Genomic DNA, 21,554 nt, shown 5'->3' with positions numbered 1-21,554 from the left:
CCAGGCCGACAGGAGGATCCCCTGCGATCAGCGGAGGGTTTTAATGCCCAACCCTCCTGTTTTATTAAAAAAAAAAAAAAATAGAGAGCAAACAGCCCCATTGGGCCCTTCTGAAGCCGAATTTCTCCTGGTACCTGTGCACCTCCCTGCCAGGAGGTGCCCAGCTGGTGGGAATTGAGTTTAATGAGGGCGAAATTCAGAGAATTGGAGCAGGACTACAGCCTCCAGCCTTCCGAACCCTCTCCGAGGGTTGTTTTAATGCACCGTTGAGAAACGACGTGACGTTTAAGCTGTCTTTAAGTGACAGCGATTGTAGGAAATCTTAATGAATTTTAAAATTGTTTAACTTGCTCCTAGGTGCTAAACGTATACGCGCCGTCAATTTCCCCCCCCGTGGCCCAGATATTTTTTTTTCCAAGGTTTTTTCTGTTCTAAAAATCTGTTGCACGCTCATCCTCCCCCTATCTTTCAGAATAAAATGGCATTTTCATTAATCTTTGGGCGTAAGTGTGAGGTTCTTGCGGTGTGTGAGCCTGCTAAGGTGACAGCGTGCGTTGAATTCAGCCTTTATTAGCCCTGCATTTTTCACTCTGTGCCTTAGTTTTCCGCCGAAACGTGCAGTTTCAAAATAAATGAAGGAAATCAAATCTCAACAGGGGGAGAAAAATCATTCAAAATCCACAGAAGATGCATATGGTCTGTTTTTGTTGTTGTTTTTTAGGTGAAAGTCACACAAGAGCTAAAAAACATTCAGGTTGAGCAGATGACAAAGCTTCAGGCCAAGCATCAGGCAGAATGTGAGCTCCTCGAAGATATCAGGTAAGGCTACAGAAAATGCTACCGAAATTCCTTTAAGATCCAGCTTTTTTGGAAGAACGTTGGAGTTACAAAACTTCAGGAACTGACGATGGAATTTCCTCTTTGGATTTCCTGCTTTTAGGCTGTTAAAGTTTTTTTGACACAGCTGGAAATTATAACTGTAGCTAACACAATGCAAACACTTTTTTTTCTTCTCTTCAATGGGGGAAATGTTTTTTTTTTTGTTTTTTAAAGAAGTCACAAATAACATAGAAAAAGCCCTGGTCTTTTCAGCAGTGCTTCTCTATATAATAGGCTGAGACTTTGATTTACCGCCTGTAAGAGGCTGTTACAATTATTACAGATATATTAAAACCACCGATGATTTACATCTTGCTAGAAAGGGCTTTGAACAGCAGTTTTTAATAGATTGCCTTTTTTTTTTTAATACCAGAAACTTGCAAGGTACTTGCATGTATGATTTAAAACTCTGTACAGGTTAAGAGCAGTAGGGGAAAATCTACATTACATCAACGGTGTTGTGTTATTATTTTTTATTATTCACGTTAACTAATGTGATATATATTCACGTTAACTAATGTGATTGCTGCTCTTTGACTTAAAACTTTGCCTTTAACAAAATATGATGGTAGTGGCTACCTGGCATTATATGGAGGATTAATCACTGCATTTGGGGAGGATCAATGTTAGAAAACCCATTCTAGGATGGTTTTTCTGTGAAGTATTTGGCAGTGGGGCTGCTGCTGCCCTTCTCTCTTTGGCAGTGTATGTCCCACCTGTTAATTAAATCAGATTTTGTGCTTTGTATTGCTATGTAAAATGCAAACGTGGCCGCTCTGACAGATGACATACGGTTTGTCTCACTGTCCCAATGCCCTCGTAATAAATCAGACCGACAAGACTCGAGCCTTCCCTCCCCTGTTTGCCTGCAGTGGATATCGAAGCTCTTTTTTTTGTAGGGGCAAGATCCCAGCCTTCATCTCCTTCGATCAAAATTATCATCTGTGCGGTGTTCTACTAGCAAATGCTGAGTAATAACTAACAGACCGATCTAAGGAATTTCCCCCCCCCCCCCGATAGGAGATTATTTTTAGATCATTAGGGCCAGGTCCCGTTGCTCTAGTCCAGGTTCTGTTAGCGTTTCCTATTCTTCAGTGCTCATAATCGCTGCAGTCTGTCTGCTGAAAGATGCCACGAGCCTGTGGATACAAAAAGAGGAGAACGTGAAAGCGTTGGCTTAAAATATTTGTCTTTAATGCGACTTAATTTCTCATGTTAATTTGTGGATTAAGCAGTGGGGTTAGGGTGTTTCATTCATTGACGTGCTCACGAAATGTCCGTAGTCTCCGCTCAGCCTTCCTGCTCCAAGCGGTCCGTGTTTGCAGGAGCAGCGTGTGGCTTTACAGATTAACCCCTCTTTAAACGTGGCACGATGTGGTAGGATATGACAGCTCCGCCGTGTCCATGATCCGTTCGAGTATCAGGTGGCGGAGCACGAGAGAACGGGGGAATTCTGCCTTAAAAACAGCTGCTGGAAAAAAAGGGATCAGAGTTTGTGGTGCCGGGGCCTTTTCCATTTGCATCTAGCCGAGGAGGAGGAGCGGGGCTTTGAAGACGATGCGACGTCGGTCCACGTGTGCCACTGGTGGGAGAAGCTTGGTTTCAGCTTGCTCATCCCATTCCTCGTGCGCCTGTAACCGCTGTGTTCGCTAGAACCACACACAGGATCCTTTCGTCTCTTGAATGAAGAGTTCTTTTCATAGAAAGCACCCTACTGCTACCCCAAAGTCTTAAACTTGAGCTGGATGCCGCTTGCTTACCAAAACTTGAGGGACTTGGGGTCCTTTTGTCGCCCCCTTTGAGCTTTCAAGCGCAGGCAGGGCACAGCCTCGCGCTGTTCTGTGCTGCTCTGAGCTCTGCCCAGCTGCTGGAGTGGCAGCGAGCAGCGTTGCGTGCGTGGTTTGCAAGTTGGCGATTAAGAATTCATATTTCCAAATGTGAAATTGCTACAAATAATTATTGTATATATTAGCCTATAAACGGAGGCATTGAAATCACATGCGGTATTTATAAACCCAAGTGTTTGTCTGGGCTTTAATGCTCTTAATTACATTCTTAATATCATTTCGGGCCGGTTTTATACAAAACTTCAAATATTCTGTAATGAAGAAGAGATGCAAGGAAAAGATCAGAAAGTTCCCTTATGAGTTCCAGTAAAAGACGTCCATTGTCTGGTGGAGCAGGAGCGGATGACTTCTGGCAATACCCCAGATCATAAACATACTTTTCATTCCAGCAGCTTTGATATTTTTTTTTTTTTTTATGCAAAACTGAGCGCCGTTTTAAATGTTTATGGTTTGAAGGCTTAAACCGTGCCGTTTGGAGGGGATGAAGGCTGAGCTGCTGGTTATTCCAAACGGGATTCTTCTTGGTCGGGGCTGAGGCATACAGGTGTAACTAGATTTTTCTCCACCCCCCCCCCTCCGCAGATACTAAATCTCCTGGAGGGCCGCACATACCCCAAACTGCTGTGTTTAATTAAATCTAAAATACGTCGTCTTTTTCAGTGATAATGCGGTGTTTTGCATGCCGAGGATGTAGCTTCAGGTCACGGAGGCTGGGAAGAAGAGGCAAAGTATTTTGGTTGTGGAAAGCATACCTACGGCTTGACAGAGCTATGTGCAGGTAGTTGGGTTCAAAGCTCTCCTGGGAGTTGGACAACCTTGGGCAGGGCGTAAAATTCCCATATTCATGAAATTTGTATCGTCCGCGGCAGTCTTGCAAACTGTGTTGCGTTTTGACAAGACTCTTAACGCAAGACGCGTTGTGAAACGTATTGGCGAAGGGGCTTAAAAATACCTTTCTGTGTTTGTAACCTCGGTTTGGCTCTCTGCGTTGTGTTGCTTCGTACTCGGTGCCGGGGAATGTGTGGAACAAGCGCTTCAGGATGCTTTCAGGATCCTTGGCTCGCCTTTAGGCATGGCATATGTTTATCTTCTGTAGCTCCCTGCAGCCACCACAGCCTTTCATGTGGTGGATCCACGCTGGCGTTACTATAAAAAGATCGTCCTTCTGCAACCCTGATGGAGAAAGGTGCTTTTTTCCCCCCCAAAAAAGGTCAACCTAAGCTTTCTTGCTGTGAACTGGGCGTCCTTTGACGCTTCTCCATGGCTAGAAGTACTTCTTCGCTCTGTCCACTCCTGGTTTCTTCTAGGGAGCAAGTTCATCTCCTTTCCAAAGGCCAACTGGGTTGCGAATGGCTGAATTTATCCGAGCTGTTGGCACTTTCCATATATTTTATATTGGCTTCAGACCTTGCGTTATTTAATTGGTGAGTGTAAAGCTCTCCGCGTGATCCACGCTTGGGTTCGTTTGGTGTTTCCGTAAGGTACGTAGGTGCTACCGACTCCACAAACTTGGTAGGTGGTGGTTGCTTCACCTTGGACGTCATCCCAAGGCCTGCCTTCCAGAAGAACTTCTCGAGCCTCTGCAGTTTTTGATATTACATGCTCAAAATGTCTCTTTGTCTTCTTTCCTTGCTTTCATGCTTTGCCAGAGAGAACGAGGCTGTGGTTACGTGGCAGTTTTAATCCGCTCTGGCGTCTGGGCTGCTGCTGAAGGGCCGGCTCCGCTCGCCAACTTTTTTTTGCTGTCGCTCCGTAGGATCATAGGGATTCTCGTGGCTGGGTGAGCAGTGTAGATTAGGGAATTCACCCCCTTGAAAACACACCTTTTCCAGTTTTCGTCCCCAAAATGGACTGTTTGTTGGTTAATCCATCCTCTGGTGCTGCTGGCTGTGTGGCTGCGTGAGCATTTCTGCTAGCGGGAGAGGAGCGGGTGGCTGGGGAACCAAACTTAATTCTTCATCAGTTTCAACTCAATTCCTAGGGCAGAAGGACTTGCCCAAATCATAGGCTCATGATCTTTGCGTGCCCCAGAGATGCTTGCAAATATGTTCAGGTACTGCCTGTTCCTTTCGCTCTTCGTCCTTGTGGTTCCTCCCTCCTTAATTTCTCTTGTCATCATCCAGTCCAGCATCTACCCTCAACATTCATTCATCTTTTTTGGGCAAAGCCACGTTCTCCTCTAAATTTCCCAGTCCTTTGCCTTTCTCCTTCTCTCGCCTTCGTGCAGCGTGTGCTGCCTTCATCCTCTCCTCCGAAGGTCTGCCCTGTGGAGATTGATCCCTCCTTCCAACCAGACAAGTTATTTTTTTGGTTTTCACCCCCGTTACTTTCTTTATCCAGTTCTGATTGTGATATTTAATTACTTCTTGGCCGTCACATCCGCTTCCGAGGTGCTGTGGTATTTAATGTTGGTGTAGCCCGCTCCATGGGGATGCAGCGGTCTGCAGGGGGCAGGGAAGGAGGAGCTGGCCAGGGATTTTGTTTGTGCTCCTGGATCAAGGACATCGCTTCCACACCTCTAACATCACTTCCACACCTCGTCTCGCCTCTGCCCTAACAAGCCTGGGTGAACAGGATGGATTTAAAGAAGAAGAAAAAAAAAGAAAAATACAAAAAACAAAAGGCAAAACAAAATAAAAACCAAACCAGAACATGACTGAGTGTGTACCTGCAGCTAGCTAGCTGGTGCTAGTCGTAACGTGTCCTTTTCTGGACTGAGTTGGGCTCTCCCTGACCCAGCTGCGTGTAACCTTTTGCTGCGAATATACTTTGCACTCGCCAGTGGAATTTGCCTGTGCTCCTGGAACCGCGCCGACGCCGTCGGTAGGTTCCTGATAAGGTTTCTGGCAACGCTGGCTGGGAGTCAGCTTACTGGAGGGGGAAACCAACCGTGGTTCCAGTCTTCAGTGCAACAAATCAAATATTGCAGCCACAACCCTGATTGCTTAACGGGGGGAGAAGTTTCGTCGCGGTACGGGAGGTGCTGCAGGAGGATGGAAAAAGAACTGGAAAAGAAAGTGCCTTTGTATATATGGACACTAATACATACTAGGATCCCATCAGAGATCCTGAAAAGTTAGGAGAGAGCTTTCCTTTTCCTGCCCCGAGGCGAGGTGGCGGTGAGGAGCTTACCTCGTCCTGTTCTTCCTGGTCCCCAGCTGCAGGGAATGCAATTTGCTCGCAAAGTTTTCAACCCTGTCCTGGGCTCCAGGGCGGGTTTGCCTCTGGCTAGGGGGAATCTGATAAAGCCTTTTTTTTAAATTCCTGTTCAAAACTTCCTCACTGCAGTGGCTGGGAGGCTTTTTCCTAAGGATGCCCTCTTTTTTTTTTTTTTTTTTTTCCCTTCGTGCTGCTCAGAAACTCGTCCTTCGCCGTCACCTTCCCTTTTTCCTCCAAGGTTGCTTGCTCCGTCCAGCAGACCTGGTGTCCGTGGCGTTATTTAACGAGGAGCAGAGCGGCTCTCTGTGCCGACAGGTTCTCATTTCTGCAACTTCACAAAGCAGAAAACAGCAGAGGTACGAGGAAAACTCAAGAAAACACCATGGACAGTATTATATTAGAATGGTTTAACTCGCTTGGAAAGGTTTTCCTTGCACAACCATTAGATCTGGAGGCTTATTTTTTATTTATTTCTTTAAATCTTGCAGTTTTCTTCGGAGTTGAATGCATTTATTTCCTCTCGGGGTGATCTTCCTCACCACTAGTGACTATTGGAGTACTGTGAGGATTTTCTCCTCCTCTCTCCAACCTCTCTTAATCAGTTGAAGACCGGCGGCAGAATTCTTCGCTGGAATACTCGTGCGGCAGAAATCTCAGATTTATTTTTTATTTTTTTCCCCTCCAAAGCTGGTGGTGTTGCTTCTGAATAATATTCCAGTTCAAGATGCCACAGGATCTGCGGTCTGGGCACGTTACCTGTAATTAGGCAGTCAGTTAATGAGATCCTCGCATTCTTGGCGGAATTAAAAAAAAAAAAAAAAATCTGGTGATGTTTTGACTGGAGCTGTTTGAGGGAAGCTTGGAATGCGCTTTAGAAAAAAAAAAAAGAAATGTTGCCTACTGGGTGTGGAAGTCCAAGTTTTCAGTAAAAAAAATAAATTTCAGTATAAACATAGCCACAGTGTAAGGATTCAAGCCTATTTTGGCACAGTGAAATTGAGAAATGGACCACGCTCCTTTTTTTTTTTTTAATCCCTGGCATATAAAACGCAATGGATCTCCTGTTTCGATATTTCTAAGTAGCTTCACAGGTTTTTGGTGACCTGCTGAAGGTTTGTTTTCAATGTCCTTTGGTTTGTTGTGGCAGAAGCAGCGATTTCAGAAAGCACCGATCCGCTTCTTACGCGCGTCGGGAAGAGAAATTAATATTTTTCCCCACTTCTTGGCTTTAAGGCTTGCGTATGAATGAGCTCCGGTTTAGGGAAGCGATGCCAACGCTCGCTCTGGAAGCCTGAATTTCAGGGCTCGTTTCTTTCCAGGCTTTCAGGAGAACTCCAGCTTGCTGCGTTAGCTGGTGAGCGCTACGCCTTTAGGACGCGTTTGCCTTGGAAGATGATAAAAAGAGGATTCTGCTGCTGGTACAACGCACGGTTTGTTTGCTGGGCGCTGCGCTGTCAGCTTTGACTGAACGCCGCCTTTTTCAGAGGGAGTTCTTCACCTTTCAGGGGTGGTGGTGGTGTTTTTCCTTCTGGATTTTACCCGGGATCGTTCCCGGCAGGGTTTTCCTTGGCAGAGCCCTGGCGAAGCAACGGTGGCAAGCCGGCGGTGTGACCGTGCGAGGAGGAGCTGACGCTCAACCAGGCTGCCTGGGTATCTCAGAATATGGTACAGGCAATTTAAAGGAACACCAAAACCCTTCCTGGGACCCGTCGGAGCAAACCCTGTAAGCAGGGCTTTTCTCTTCGAGGGTCTGAGCCGTTTTAATCCCAGCCCCTACCTCCGAAACCCTGCGGGGAAGGGGAATGGGAGGTGTCCAGGACATCCCACAAACGTCAGGGTACTGGAAAGAGGAAGAGAATTCTTGTCATTCCAGACACAATCAGTGTAGCCTGGCTTCGTTACCTACGCGCTTCTGTTGTGTTTGCTTCGTCTCGTTTGGTGGGAAAAAGGTTTATTTGGCAGGTTTTGCATCCTCTTGCCAGTAGCGCTTCGAGCGTTTTTTTTGCAGACGGGGCTTTCAGCCTCCCAGCTAAACCTGCACAGGGGCTTTGTAAACAGTGCCTGCAAGGTCAGCCTTTGTCCAAAATACCTGCTGGGACCTCCTGAGCTTGGCAGTGCCGACATTTGTGCCACGGAGCTGGAGTTAAGGACGGGGTAAGACTCTGTCCTCATGCAGAACGCGTTGCAGGCTGATATTTCTAAATAATCGCAGAATTGTAGGGGTTGGAAGGGACCTCGAGAGATCATCGGGTCCAACCCCCCTGCCAAAGCAGGTTCCCTAGAGCAGGTAGCCCAGGTAGGCGTCCAGATGGGCCTTGAATATCTCCAGAAAAGGATATAATAATAATAATAATAATATAGATATAATAATAACATAGGAAGATGCCTCTGTCGTAAGAGGTTTGCGTGGCGAGAAGAATGGGATAGCCGTTGCTCCATCTGTGGTGGTGATGTTTTAACCAAAAGGTCCAAGTGTGGGATCCGTCTGTATCTCGTCTCATAAAAGCTGTCTCAAATTGCGTGAATTTCCTTTTAATATTTGCACTTGACACGACTCCAGGAACTCACCCTCGGGATCAAAAGGGAACGGCTGGCCTCGCCTCCCGTCGGGACTTGAAAACCTTTGCGCCTGTCGAGTGCGAGCGAGTGGGGAAGCTTGTCCTGACAAATGAGGGAAGTGGTGTTATCAGATCGCACCTCCTGTGCTCGTGGTGGAGGTGAAAGTAGAGAATTTTGGGGGCAGAGGCTACGGTAGCGTGGTTATCTGACTGCAGCATCGCTGGGCACGCCGTCCCGGGGCGCTGAGGTCAGCTGCTGCTCCGAGGGGACTTTTCACCTAGCGTTGGCTCGTATTATGGCTGTCAGTTCAGTTCTCTGATTACTAAGACAAAAAGAAAAAAATATATATATATATTAAAGTCAATGAGCTTGTTTAATCTTCCAGGCCAGTCATTCTGTATAAAAGCGCGCACAAAAAAGATGTCCTGCACCCGTATTTGTAAAAACAGGCTGTAAAACCTTATCAGCTTCAGCATGAACCAAAGTAATTCCAGTCTGGCTACTCGCAGTAAATAACTGTTTTATAATAGCTCACAGTAATGGGGTTTTGTGCGTGTGCTTTATTAGGTTTTAAAATTTTAGCAACAGCTTGCCACAATGAATCATAGAGTGCATTAAGTTAGTCTTTTGATTGAATTAATGCTGGTAAGAGTTCAGTTGCATTACTTTAGAAATAAATGCAATCTTGCCAATTACTGCTTGAGGAAAAAATAACTAAAACTCTGTTGAAATCTACTTTTTTTTTTTTCCTGTGTTCTGCAGTAAACGTGGATGCTATTCTTAGATTTGTCCAAATTCTTGAAGTCTGGAGCCGTTCCTTGTCAGAGCGCTGTGAGTTGGGTGAAATATTCCTTTCTCCACGTCTGGGTGAGTGCCGTCAGGCATTCAGAAAACCCAAACAAGCCATGATTTTTCCGGAGGGTGTGACACTCTGAGATGATCCCAGATCAAAAGTGCTTTTAAAGGTGTTTAAATAGAAGAACGAATGAACTTGTCTTCCTTGTGAGATGTTCTTGGCGATATTAGGGATGGCTGGAAATTTGAGAAATTACACAAAACTATTTTCTAAGGAAGAAATACTTTTGGTTTTAATTCTGAAATTTAGAAAGACAGAAGTGAAGGCCTTAATTTTTTTTTTTTTTTTAATGGAAACAAAATTGACCAAAGCATTTTTCAGCCTTTCACCAGCGTAGTAAAAGAGTTGTCTTCCCTCGAAGTAATTCTGACTTTCCATTTTGAAACGCTTACAGAAAATTCAGCAGCCTGGCACATGGCAGTGTTTGATCTAAAAATCAATGTTTGCCCATTTTTCTTAAAATGCCCTGAAGCAGGCAGAGGGATACCAGCGGGCAGCACGGTGGTGTCTGACCCTCTGCTTTTTGTGCCTTGGGTGCCTGTCCGGTCTTTCAATTATGATTTTGGGTGTTTGTTTCTGATTAGCCCCGTGTCATCTAGGTGGACTAAATGAGATGCCAGGTAAATATAGCTGCCTGGGAACACCTGACTTAAAAACAAGTCCTGCTTCTGACTTTCGTCTTTATCTTCTCGCTCTTTTTGCCGTTCTTCCCAATGTTTTTAGTCCATATAGTTGTGTGAGAGGCACAGCGCACAGGCAGGGCATTCACATTTTCTGTACGAGATCTGCTGCAGCATTGGCATCCCCCAGCTCCATAAACACACAGTTTATAGAGCCAGAAACGCCTCTTTTACTGAATTTACCTCCAATACTCAGTTCCATCCAAATTAGAAGAAAGAAGGAACAAACGGAGAGACCCATCGAGTGGTTTCTATCGTAAATCACAACGAAGCCTGGATCTTTGAGTTTTATTTTGCCAGCTCCTACGGCACTAGCACACGGTGACGAGCTTATGTTAATTTATTGTCCTGGCAATCCCAGAGCACACGGATGCTCTTTAAAAAACAGACGTGCCTCCAGGTATCCCCACAGCGGGAATTCCTCTCCCTGCTCCACCTCCGTCCTGTGTTGCAGCTGCTCCCCTGGCAGCACCGTTTCCCATCCTCTTACCCGGAGGAACAGCCGTGGTTTATCCTCCCCAATATTGCGTGGGAGGAAATAACTTTTCTGGAGGAGATAATTGGGTGGCTGACACGAACCTGCTGCGTTCCCCTGTGAACGCTGAGGTGATTTATGTTTATTTAATGGAAGTCTGTACCCGGAATTACGTCCAGGCGGAAGACTGGGGAGCGGATCTTGCTGGCTTTGCCCTCTAAATTGATAAATTTAGAAGGCCAGAAGCAGTGGGACCGTACTGGAGAGCAAGGAGCCGGAGAGGTAGGACCTTCAAGTTGAGGCTGAGCGGTAACGAAGCCAGCAGCATCCACACACTTGCACTTAGAGAACCGTAACACTATTTTTTTTTTATTTTTTTCTCCCCTCTTTCCTTCAATGCTCCTGGAAATGACGAGGGCATTAAATGGGACTGCGCTTTTTTATCGGGGCGGTGTTGAAGCGGCACGTCCGTATAGCAAACCTGCAAGGCAGGTGACGTGGATGAGCGTGTGTTGTAAGAGCTGAGCGTTGTGCTTTTCAGGACCTCATAATTAACAAAATGTCATTCTGTTTACTGAAGCTATCCTTGGGTTGTTTGCAAATCTTTTTATATGAGGTGATTTTCCTTTCTCCGTGCAAAAGCAGGCAATTAATCTACTAGAGGTGACCTTTGTGACACCTTGAGAATCCAGAGGGTGAGGGGAACGGGAGTGGTTTTTATTATTATTTCCAGGTATACCAGCAGAAAGATAGGTGAATTTGTCATCAAAAAGATTTAAGGTTCGTGATTTGATTTCCTTTCCAAATTTTTGGGCAATCTCATCTTTTCTCTCCTCTTAAAGGACTTCAGCTCTCCATGTAGCGGCACATTAATATCTTGTGGGTGCTGCAGTGCTTTCTGTAACTGATATCTTCGGGTCTGCTGGTGGAAGTTGTAGCAATTCCTTGTATTCCTCATTTTCCTGAACAGCTAGAAAAGAGATGAAAAGTAGTTTCTGCAAGCAGTTGCAATAAGACTAGTTTGTATTTGCTTTTTCGCTTACACCCGAAATCCACAGAACTAGCAAAGAGCTCAGAAGGGGAATAATGATCTGGGAGGTGCTGAGTCTTCAGATCAGAGCTTTATGGATAGCAATAGACGTGAAGTGCCTTAGTTCACTTTGGGCATCTGGATTTTTTTCCCCGTGCTTGCTGTGGGAAAGGCCCAGAAGTGCTTGATGTGATGGGGTGAGCGACGTGCAGGCGTTCAGAGCAGCCTTTGCCTGAAAACTTCGCTTCTGTCAAAATTAGGCAGAGCTGAAATGATGTCCGTGATGCTCATGTGGGTTAGAAAAACCTTCTAAAATATTAATACTACGTTTGTATAAATCTATGCGACGGCAGATTTTGGCTAGTAGCTCTGAACCTTGCATAGAAAAGAAGGGAGGATGTATAATCCAGTTTTTGTACGCCTCTGAAGCTCACGCATTTCACCGAGGTGGCAAGTATCTGTCACTTGTAAGTCTTGTAAGGGTTTTGATGCCTGAATCCAGCGATGGCTGAAGCTGATGTTCAGTGTCTGCCCATCTCTGGGGGAACCTGAAGTCGAGGGTGGTGGTGGTGATGCTGTTCCTGATGTCCTGGGGAGACCTGGACTTTGTCCAGGTGCTTTCTGTGTCCTGCAGCCATGGCATACTGTTGCTGGAGAGCTCAAGGGACTCCGGCTGCTGAAAATGGTCTTTGTTCTGAGTTTTGGGTAGTCTTTTAAACACCCCGGGCTAGATTACGGAGCATGTTGCTTTCATCTTCCGTAGCAGGGCTGCTTTGATGTTCTCTGGTTGCTGGAGCTGATTAATGCCAAGTTCTTCACCTGGAGGTGCTGCAGTGCTCCTGTCTGGTTAATGGCTCTCGCAAGAACCAAGACAAGATCTTTACAGCCTAGGAGATGTATCGTGAATCCAGACACATCCAAACACTTTTCTACTCTCCCATGAGCAAGCTGATGGAGCGGAAGGTGTCCGTGCCCAGAACCGGATGGCTTTTACAGGTCCCTTCCAACCCAAACCATTCTGCGAGTGCATGAAACAGATCTGCCTGCTCCAGAAGTTGATCTGCTGACCCTTTCAATTTTTTTTTCTTTCTAAAATTAGCTGGCTACCTCAACATTACGCTAGAGAAGGGCTGGCCCCGATTTTGTTGACATAGCTAGATGTTTGAAACGCTCTGCCTTATCTTCACCTGGCTGTGCTGGTGCGCCGCCAGCACGGAGGCAACCAGCAGCTCTGCTCCGGTTTTACTGGGGCTTTTCAGTCAGGAAAAATAGTCCCACTGTTTGCTGGTACTCCAAAAAGTACCGTTTTCGTAACGGAATTTCCACTAGAGTTATAAGAAAAACTGATTTCTTAATTCCCAGTTAAGCACCCGAGCTGCATTTGCCCTTGGGGAGGATTATCCTTCCCCCGCCCAGGCGTTTGTAGCAGCTGGTGCTGCTGCAGGTAGAAAGCAAGGTGAAGAAGAGCCAGTGGCAAGAAGAAAAGGCTTCTTGTACTCTTTTATAAGTCTTTTCCAAGAGGCTGGGTGGCAGTAGACTTTAAGTTTCTGCTTTTTTTTTTTTGGAAGAAAGATGGGGCTGGACTCTGCCTGGCCTGTCTTTCCCTGGGTAGGGAACGATCAAAGCAGCCCTGGAAGTGACCGCTTGTATTCACAGCGCCTTCCCAGATTAAATGGGTAGAAGGAAGAACTTCCCCCGTTCCACAAACGGAGGCGAGCTGAACCTGGAGAAGACATGGTTCAAGGACAGGCAGTGGCCTGCCAGCCCTGGTAAGGAAATCCTAGGGCTTTTTTTTCCTTTCTACCCAGCAGGTGCTCTGCCTCCAGGAGCGTGCTTTGTTCCTTTGCTCTTTATTGCTACAAAGAACCCTGCTTTCTGAATTTGGGGTCAGTTTTGGTGTCTATTCTGTGGCTTCCTCCAAGTCCCACCTGGCCCAGCGAAGATGGACATCCCCAAATAGCTGGGAACTGAGGGACTTTACTGAGGCTCGGTTGGAACAGGCACTCTCAGTGGCAGGGATCCTCATTTTTCCCTGGTGCGTGTGGACCACAGCCTCTAACAATGATGTGGCATTGAATTATTTTGGCTGGGAAAGGCTTTGGTGAGAGGCTGGTGGGTAGGAGGATCGTGCAAATCGCAGTTCTTGGTGCCCAGGGGATCCCATTCCTGCATCCGGCGTATGACCAAGCTGAATATCCAAAAAACCTGTGAACAGCAGCATTTCATCAAAGCTGCGTGGTGAATCTGCCTTCTTCTGACGTGGGCACGCGGAGACGTAAGCTAGGTCGGTTCACCTGGCTTGTGGGGTGACACCACCTGAAATTCCTTACTTTCCCCCAGTCGGTTTCAGTTGCAGCTTGTGTTCCTGCCCCGAAACCTCATAATGAATACCCCGAGATATACCCACAGATAACTTTTACAGTTTGGACTGCATATTTCCAGGGAACTACTGAAAAGCACTCAAAAAAAAAATAAATAAATCTAACCCAAGATATGGGACGTGCACTGCTTAGACAGAGCATCTGCATTTCATGAGGAAAAAAAACTTTATGGTAATTCTTGCTCGTTGTTGCATGAGTTAAAATACAGCATTTGACTTATGTCAATGCTGCTGAAAATGTAACCTTGTAAAGTGCATTATTTACAGAAAAAGTGCATGCATTAAAGGTAAAGGAAGGAAAGAAATGTTTGTAATTAACCTGGGAGGCACCGTCAAGATCCCCGAAATGTGACGGATGAGCAAGGTAAGAGCTCTGTTGCTGCCTCCCGCAAAACGTTTTGCAGCTCCAGGCTGAAATGAGCTGCCTGAATGAAGAAAGGTGCCTCGGCTCCTTCGGAGCGCTGGGGGGGATCAAAGGAACTTGTCACACCCCCGTTTTCTGAAAGCTCCTAGTAGCCTCGGAATTACAACGTGCCGGTATCTACAGAAATAACAAATACGTTGAATATGATGAATCACTTTTGGATAAGCCATAAGCAAAAATACCTTTTGCATATGTCCAAATTGTCTCTTTTATTGTTTGGTTTCCCCATTTAAAGCAAAAAAAAAAAAAACATCAGTGATAATTTGAAATACACATCAGCTAGAAAACCAATTGTCACATTTATTGTAAACGCTACTGCTATAAAGACTGCGTGCTTTTATTATGAAGAGAGCGAATGAAATATTCGCTTTCATCAGCATCTTTCCAGTTGTTTTTTTTTTTTTTTGATTCTGTTTAAAGGCAAAAACATTGTTTTAGGGTTGTTTTGCGCCTGGCTGTCTTGTTTCTCCGATCACATGCTGGCCTGCTAATACTTTCCCGAGACAAATTGCTGAAAACATTGACTCCGTTGGAGGCTACGAGAACTCTCTCTATATATAGTGAGAGAATTGATTATTTTGGGCTCTGTTGCTAGTGGCAACTCATCCTAATCCCAAACTGTACAGCGATGTGATTTATGGTGGGTGCGTTTCTCGCTCTTTAATGTTGTCTGGATTTTTTTTTTCCTGTGTGCATTGCTAGAGGATCATTGTTCGGGCACAAGTTAAACATATTTCATGGTTTAAGAGAGTCATTTGTCGCAGGCTGCGTGGATTAGAGCATTTTAATGCGTAATAAAATGTCAGTCTAAAAGCAGAGTTGAAACTGAAACTAGAAGGAAAATTGCTTAGTAATTTTTGATAGCTTTAGGAAGGAGAAGCTCCTGATCGAGTGGAAGGCCACGTGCTGACAAAATCATCGATATCTCCTGTTTGAACTTGGGTCTGTGCTGGTAGCTTTGTGCTGCCCAGGGAGGTGGTGGGGTCCCCGTCCCTGGGGGTGTTCAAGGCAAGGTTGGACGTGGTGCTTGGGGACATGGTTTGGTGGGTGACAGTGGTGGTAGGGGGGTGGTTGGGCCAGGTGATCCTGGGGGGCTTTTCCAACCATAATGACTCTAGGATTTTTTCTATGATTCCACTATTGCACCAAGAATTCAGAATATGTATTAATTTTTAGTTTAAATTGAATAACTTTTTGACTGGGTGCCTCTTATGTACTGTGTTAAAACCCCCCTTTCATTTATAAATGTAACAAACCCGTGCGTTACGCGCGTTGTAAAGAACACCCAAGCTTGCACCCGCTGACCCGTGCCAGTTCCGTAGTTTATCTGCTCTCTGGCTCTGCTTAAGCAAGGCAAATTAGTCCTTCTGTTTTTTTCTCCTTGGAATTAAATGCAGGTGGAAGAACAAATTGCCAGAGAACAGCAGCTGATCACTCTTAAACCCGTGTGCCGAGGTCGATTGGAGAAGTTTGTCTACAGAAGATACGGGGAGTTGCTTGGCTCTCTGTTTACAGGAGACCTGCTCCGTAATAAAATGGCTGAGATTCAGGCTTGCAATTCGCTGCCACTCGTTTCTTGCAGGGTAGGTTAAGCTGTCTCTGTTTTAATTCCCTCTGGGTCCTCGTGCATCCAGGAGGAGGAAGAGGAGGATGAAGACCTGTAGCTGTGTTTAGAAACAGGCTTTATGTCAGGGCTGGGGCGTGGTGATAACAGGGTATCGTTTCTAGCTCTGCCTCCCTTCCAGGTTTGTCAAATTCCTCTGGGATCAACGCATGGAAATCTTCATGCCGTTTCTGTTTTGACAGCTCCGTGAGGCGCAGGCAAGATGATTTAGGTGCTGGAAACGGTGTGAGGGGAAAATGTGGCAAAACGATTGTAGGTGAACGCCAACGGGAAAAGCAGAAGACTCCTTTTGTTGAAAGATAACTACACACAGCTTTGATTCCCCGATTGAGGAAGATCTTTACATATTTTACTCTATGCTGATATAAGGTAGAAGCAGATTTTCTCTAAATCGGCTGAAATGTCTTCTGCTTTCGTATCTCTGTTTACATTCAAGAGCGTTTTCCTTTAGTGTAGTTTATCTTATCTGAGAATAAGTGGCTACTTCAAGAATAAACATTCCAAAGGACAAACTGTAGCAAAGCTGCCCGAAATAATTAGTCGTAGTGGCAGGAAAAGCGTACTTCTAATTACAACATGGAGATGCATTTGGTGAGTTACTGTAAACCCTCTGCGTAGCAGAAGAGGAGTAGAAATGCGGAGCAGGACTCCTCAGGACGGTGAAATGTTCTGCAGTGGTTGAATCGCCAGGGAACGTTTGTGTACTCGGCTATAAAAGGGCTGGGCAGATACGGCAGCTGCTGTTTGCTTGGGGAAAACTGCTGTTTGAAAAGGGAGACGTGTGTCGTGGTGAAGGATGCGTGAAGGAGGGAAGAGCTGCTTGAGTCGTCGGTCAGTGCTGTTCTGCAGGGAGCTGTAGTCAGAAGGGCTGAATATTTTAAGACTTACTACTGAAGAGGAGGTAGCGTATGAGAGTAGAGTATGTGTATGAAAATCAAGTTTCAAGAAAATCCACTTTTTTTGCTTTTGCACTTGTCAGAGCACTGGACAAGTCCGCTGAGGTGAGGGGTGACTTGTCAGTGAGCTGTAAGAAGTGTGGCCTGCAGTGAGGCTGCTGAATTTCTTGACTCAGCAAGCAGGGAGTTTCTTGATATTAGAGATACCTGCTCCTTAGGAGTTTCAAGGTGTCCTTGACGCATCTGCTGAGAGCAGGCAGACCTCGAGTTGATTCACAGGCAGGAAATCATAGAGTGGCTCGGGTTGGAAGGGACCTTTAAATATCATCTAACTCCGACCCCCTGCCGTGGGCAGGGACGCCACCCACTACATCAGGTTGGCCAAGGCCCCATCCAGCCTGGCCTTGAACACCTCCAGGGATGGGGCATCCAGAGCTCCTCTGGGCAACCTGTGCCAGTGCCTCGCTGCCCTTACAGTGAAGAATTTCCTCCTAAAGTCTAATCTAAATCTCCCCTCTTTTAGTTTAAGACCGTTCCCCCTTGTCCTATCATTACCTACCTGAGTAAAGAGTCGCTCTCCATCTTTTTTATAAGACCCCTTTAAGTGCTGAAAGGTGGCAGTGAGAGGTGCTCCAGCCCCCTGAGCATCTTTGTGGCCCTCCTTTGGACCCGCTCTAACAGCCCCACATCCTTCTGGTGCTGGGGGCCCCATACTTCAGGTGGGGCCTCAGGAGGGCAGAGCAGAGGGGCACAATCCCCTCCCTCCCCTGCTGCCACCCCTCTGGTGATGCAGCCCAGGACGCAGTTGCCCTTCTGGGCTGCAGGCACCCACTGCTGGCTCGTGTCGAGCTTTTCGTCCCCCAGAACCCCCAAATCCTTTTCCTTAGGGCTGCTCTCAGTGAGTTCCTCTCCCAGTCTGTGCTCATGTCCGGGACCGCCCTGACCCAGGTGCAGCACCTTGCACTTGGCCTTGTTGAACCTCATGAGGTTCACGTGGGCCCACTTCTCCAGCCTGTCCAGGTCCCTCTGGATGGCATCCCTTCCTTCTGGTGTATCAACCACACCACTCAGCTTGGTGTCACCTGCAAACTTGCTGAGGGTGCACTTGATTCTGTCGTCTATGTCATTGATGAAGATATTGAGAAGCACCGGTCCCAAGACAGACCCCTGAGGGACACCGCTCGTCACCGGCCTCCACCTGGACACGGAGCCATTGACCACCACTCTCTGGGTGTGGCCATCAACCCAACTCCTTATCCACTGGATGACCCAACCTTCAAATCCGTATCTTTCCAATTTGGAGACCATGATGTCATGTGGGACCAAGTCAAAGGCCTTACAGACGTCCAGGTAGATGCCATCAATGTCTTCCCTTGTTGACTGATGCAGTCACTCCATCGTTGAAGGCCACCAGATCGGTAAGGCACAGCTTGCCCTTGGTGAAACCAGGGTGATGCTGGCTTCTTGTGGTGGGTCACAGAGATTCATTGCGGGCAAAAAATTAGGTTGTAGTGGCCTTGTGGGGGTGGTTTTGAGTTCTTTCTTCTGGCTCACCTGCTTTCACAGCTGATGAAAGCCTGGCCTACCGAGCAATGAAAAGCATTGACCTGCTCTTGCTAGAAGTCCTGGCCTGGAGGCCACACTCACTGTACTGGGGTGCCTGTGGTACAAGAACAAGTTCCCAGAGCCGAGATGTGATCTGGTAGGAACGTTGACGAACACCTTTCTGCAAGACCTGGGGAAAAATGGTGTGTGTGGATCTCCAAGCAGAAGAGGCCCAAGCAGAAGTGGCTGGTGGCCGATCTCACGCTAACCTGTCAGGCAGCGAGGCTAGCTGAAGGTCAGACAAATGAAGCCAAACCAAATCGAAGCAGAAAAACTGTTCTGACAGTGATGCTATGTACTCAAAACGGGGCAGTGGTTTATTTTAGAGGTTATTTAATGGGTGGCACAAAGTCTTCAGTGGGATGGACAGTAGTAGCAGTGCTGATATCGCTCCAACCCAGCATGGAAGTGTGCGCACTGACGGATCCAGACTTTTGCTCCCTGATAAAAATGCTGCTGACTTGCTTGTACTTTATCAAATAAACCTGGAAGGTTAAAGTGTGCGTGTATAAAACAGTTACCATTCTAGGAAGGGATCTGTTTCACTCAGGTAATATAACCGTAATTGGACAAAAGTGTTTCATATTTTTAAAACCTGGTATGAAGGCTGTTACTTGGTGCGATGTAGCATCTGGTGATTTGTGTTTTCTTTTTGCGTGGAGGGGCTGAAAAGAAAGCTGGAGTGCTCTGTGGCAATGGAGAATCCAGCCTTGAATGAGATGAAACGAGGTCCTGCTTGCCCGCATTTCCTGGATTTTGTCAGTTGCCTTTTTGCCGGAGCAGAGGCACGGGGTCTAGTCTTGGAGGCAGCCTTGGTTTGGCTGAAATGCAGGGATGTCGAAATGGAAGCCAACTAGCCAAAAAGTTACTGGGGACGGAGCCCTCCCCTGCTGAAGTGTCTTTGGCCAGTGACTTCCAGGTGTTCTGATACTGGAAGGGGTGTTTATAAAGGAATATATTCTTTTATACATGCTGAATTGGGTGGAAATTGATCTCCCCTGTCGGTGCTGAGAAAGCAACGTTATGCCTCTTTGCCTCCAGAGCCTTCGAACCACTTCCTTGCGGGGATTTCTGTACCTCTTCTATTTTCCAGGTTGGTTCGGGGAGGAAATGTCCCTGTAGCCTGCTTGGACAAGAAAAAAAATGGCATTGATTTGTGTAGAATATCTAAAATGAATTTGTCTTTGCTTTCCCAAGGCAGTTGAGCCAGTTGGTTGGATGGACGCAGATGCGTAAGCTCCTTTGCCCTGTTCTTGGAGCTGGCAGTGTTGGCACAACGGTAGTTGGAAAAACCAGATTGTTCATTGTGATAAAAGCATTGCAGTAGAATTAAGGTTGTGTGCTTTGTCCTGGGTGGGTTTTGGTGTGTAAATGAAATACCACCAGCATTGTTTGATCAATGTGAACGTGCTGGGCGAGCAGAACTTGTGGCAGGAAGCATCTTATGGCTAGCAAAGATTAAAATAAGCTGCATGTGGTCACTAAGGCTGCTTTCCTCACACTTCTGTATGTAGATGTGTCAAATACGTTTCCTTTTATTGATGTTTATCAATGGATTGATCTTCTGTGGTCTTCATATGCCATAAATAAAAGCAACACCCTAACACTGAATGCAGATCCAGTGCTGTATGGATTTTCAATTTATACTTTTATTTGAAAAACGGGTAGCATCAGGGTTTATTTTCTTTCAGACGAAGAGTCAACAGGAAACGGGTGACTGCGCAGACTGATGTGCAGCAGTTTTAACTAATCTTCTGACCAGTTTATTGTGGTTTTCATGATCGGGATAAGCCAGTCTTTGGTCCGTTCTGCTGCCAAATGGCAGTCTCTGGGCTCTGTGTTGCTCCATTCTTCTTTTTCTGTGTGTTGGAGGCAATGCATACATAGCTGCATGTAGTAGGTTGCTGACCTGCCCAGAAGGGTTTGAGGGGTTGGAGGTTTTTTGGTTTTTAGGCAGTTTTTTAGTGCTAATCAGGTCCCCCGTGACTTTGCAGCTGCCTGCTGAGGACAGGAGGAGGTTACTGCCAGTTTCAGCGGAAGCGTGAAGCTTTCTCCAAAATCTCACACTGGTCTAATTTCACCTGTGTAGTCCAGGCTAACATCACTCTGAGAGGCCACTTAACCCACTTGCTTTGGTTTTCTGTTCTGTAAGGTACAACTTGTGTGCAGAGGTGTAATATGGTGGCTCGTTGGTCTAGGGGTATGATTCTCGCTTCGGGTGCGAGAGGTCCCGGGTTCAAATCCCGGACGAGCCCTTGTTTTATCCAGACAGATTGGAGAGCAGTGTGCCCTGGCAGCCAGGAGCGCCCAACCGTACCCTGGGGTGCATCGAGCACGGCATTGCTAGTCGGTCGAGGGAAGGGATTGTCCCGCTCTGCTCTGCGCTGGTGCGGCCTCACCTCGAGCACTGTGTGCAGTTCTGGGCACCACAGTACAAAAAGGACGTGAAACTGTTGGAGAGCCTCCAGAAGAGGGCTACGAAGATGGCGAAGGACCTACAGGGGAAGACATACGAGGAGCGGCTGAGGGTACTTGGCCTGTTCAGCCTGGAGAAGTCCTTGTGGGTCCCTTCCAAATCGGGATATTCTACGAATTTTGGAAGTGCAGCAGCAATGGACTTGCTTCAGCTTACCGTTAGCTGGGTGGTAAGGGAAAGAAGGGTAATTATCTTCTGATACATACATTTTTTGCTTTCTGCTGATGCTGTGTCTGAACTTTACATAAACCTGAGGAAGCTTAGAGAGCTTTCCAGTTGTCTGTCAGCTATTTGTGTTGAACCACGAAGCTGACGGCGACGTTTGATGCTGTAGGCACTGAAATGGTTCTGTTACTGCCTTCCAATGACAGCGTTGTCTCTGTTGAGACAAGTTTCCCTTGGAAGAGGGAAAGCCAGGCCTTGGTGCACTGATGTGAACTCCCCACCCTACAAAAGTCTCTGGGTTTGAAGCCGTGGGGACTTTGTGATGAAAATTGCCTCTGATGCCTCTGAGCGTTCTCCCTCCGTTGTGTGCAGTGCTTTAAGTTGCCCCTTTGAAGTGGGCACTGCTCTTTCGTTTCTTTGAAGAGCCACACGTGCGCTTGCCTGCTGGAAAGGAGCTAACGGGAGCCCCCTCATTAGAAGCATGTTTCTCATTTGAATA

At 46.6% G+C, this 21,554-nt stretch overlaps 1 protein-coding gene and 1 non-coding gene across 4 annotated transcripts in view; both read left to right on the top strand.

The window, feature by feature from the left end:
* The first annotated feature begins 725 nt into the window (after positions 1–725).
* FCHSD2 (FCH and double SH3 domains 2) overlaps positions 726–21,554 on the top strand; it is a 145,616-nt gene continuing 124,787 nt past the window's right edge. For all 3 annotated transcript variants that reach the window (XM_050716356.1, XM_050715939.1, XM_050715731.1), the window contains exon 1: positions 726–819. In XM_050716356.1, coding sequence (XP_050572313.1) covers positions 764–819 — 56 coding nt within the window. In that variant the 5' untranslated portion in view covers positions 726–763. The remainder of the gene's footprint in view (positions 820–21,554) is intronic.
* Positions 20,598–20,669, top strand: TRNAP-CGG (transfer RNA proline (anticodon CGG)). Its single transcript has one exon. It is a non-coding gene; the product is annotated as a tRNA-Pro (tRNA).

The sequence above is a fragment of the Cygnus atratus genome, chromosome 1, assembly GCF_013377495.2.
Source record: "Cygnus atratus isolate AKBS03 ecotype Queensland, Australia chromosome 1, CAtr_DNAZoo_HiC_assembly, whole genome shotgun sequence".
In the NCBI taxonomy this organism is placed as follows: domain Eukaryota; kingdom Metazoa; phylum Chordata; class Aves; order Anseriformes; family Anatidae; genus Cygnus; species Cygnus atratus.
Note: the sequence above shows the minus strand (reverse complement) of the source record. Positions and strands in the feature narration are given on the sequence as shown.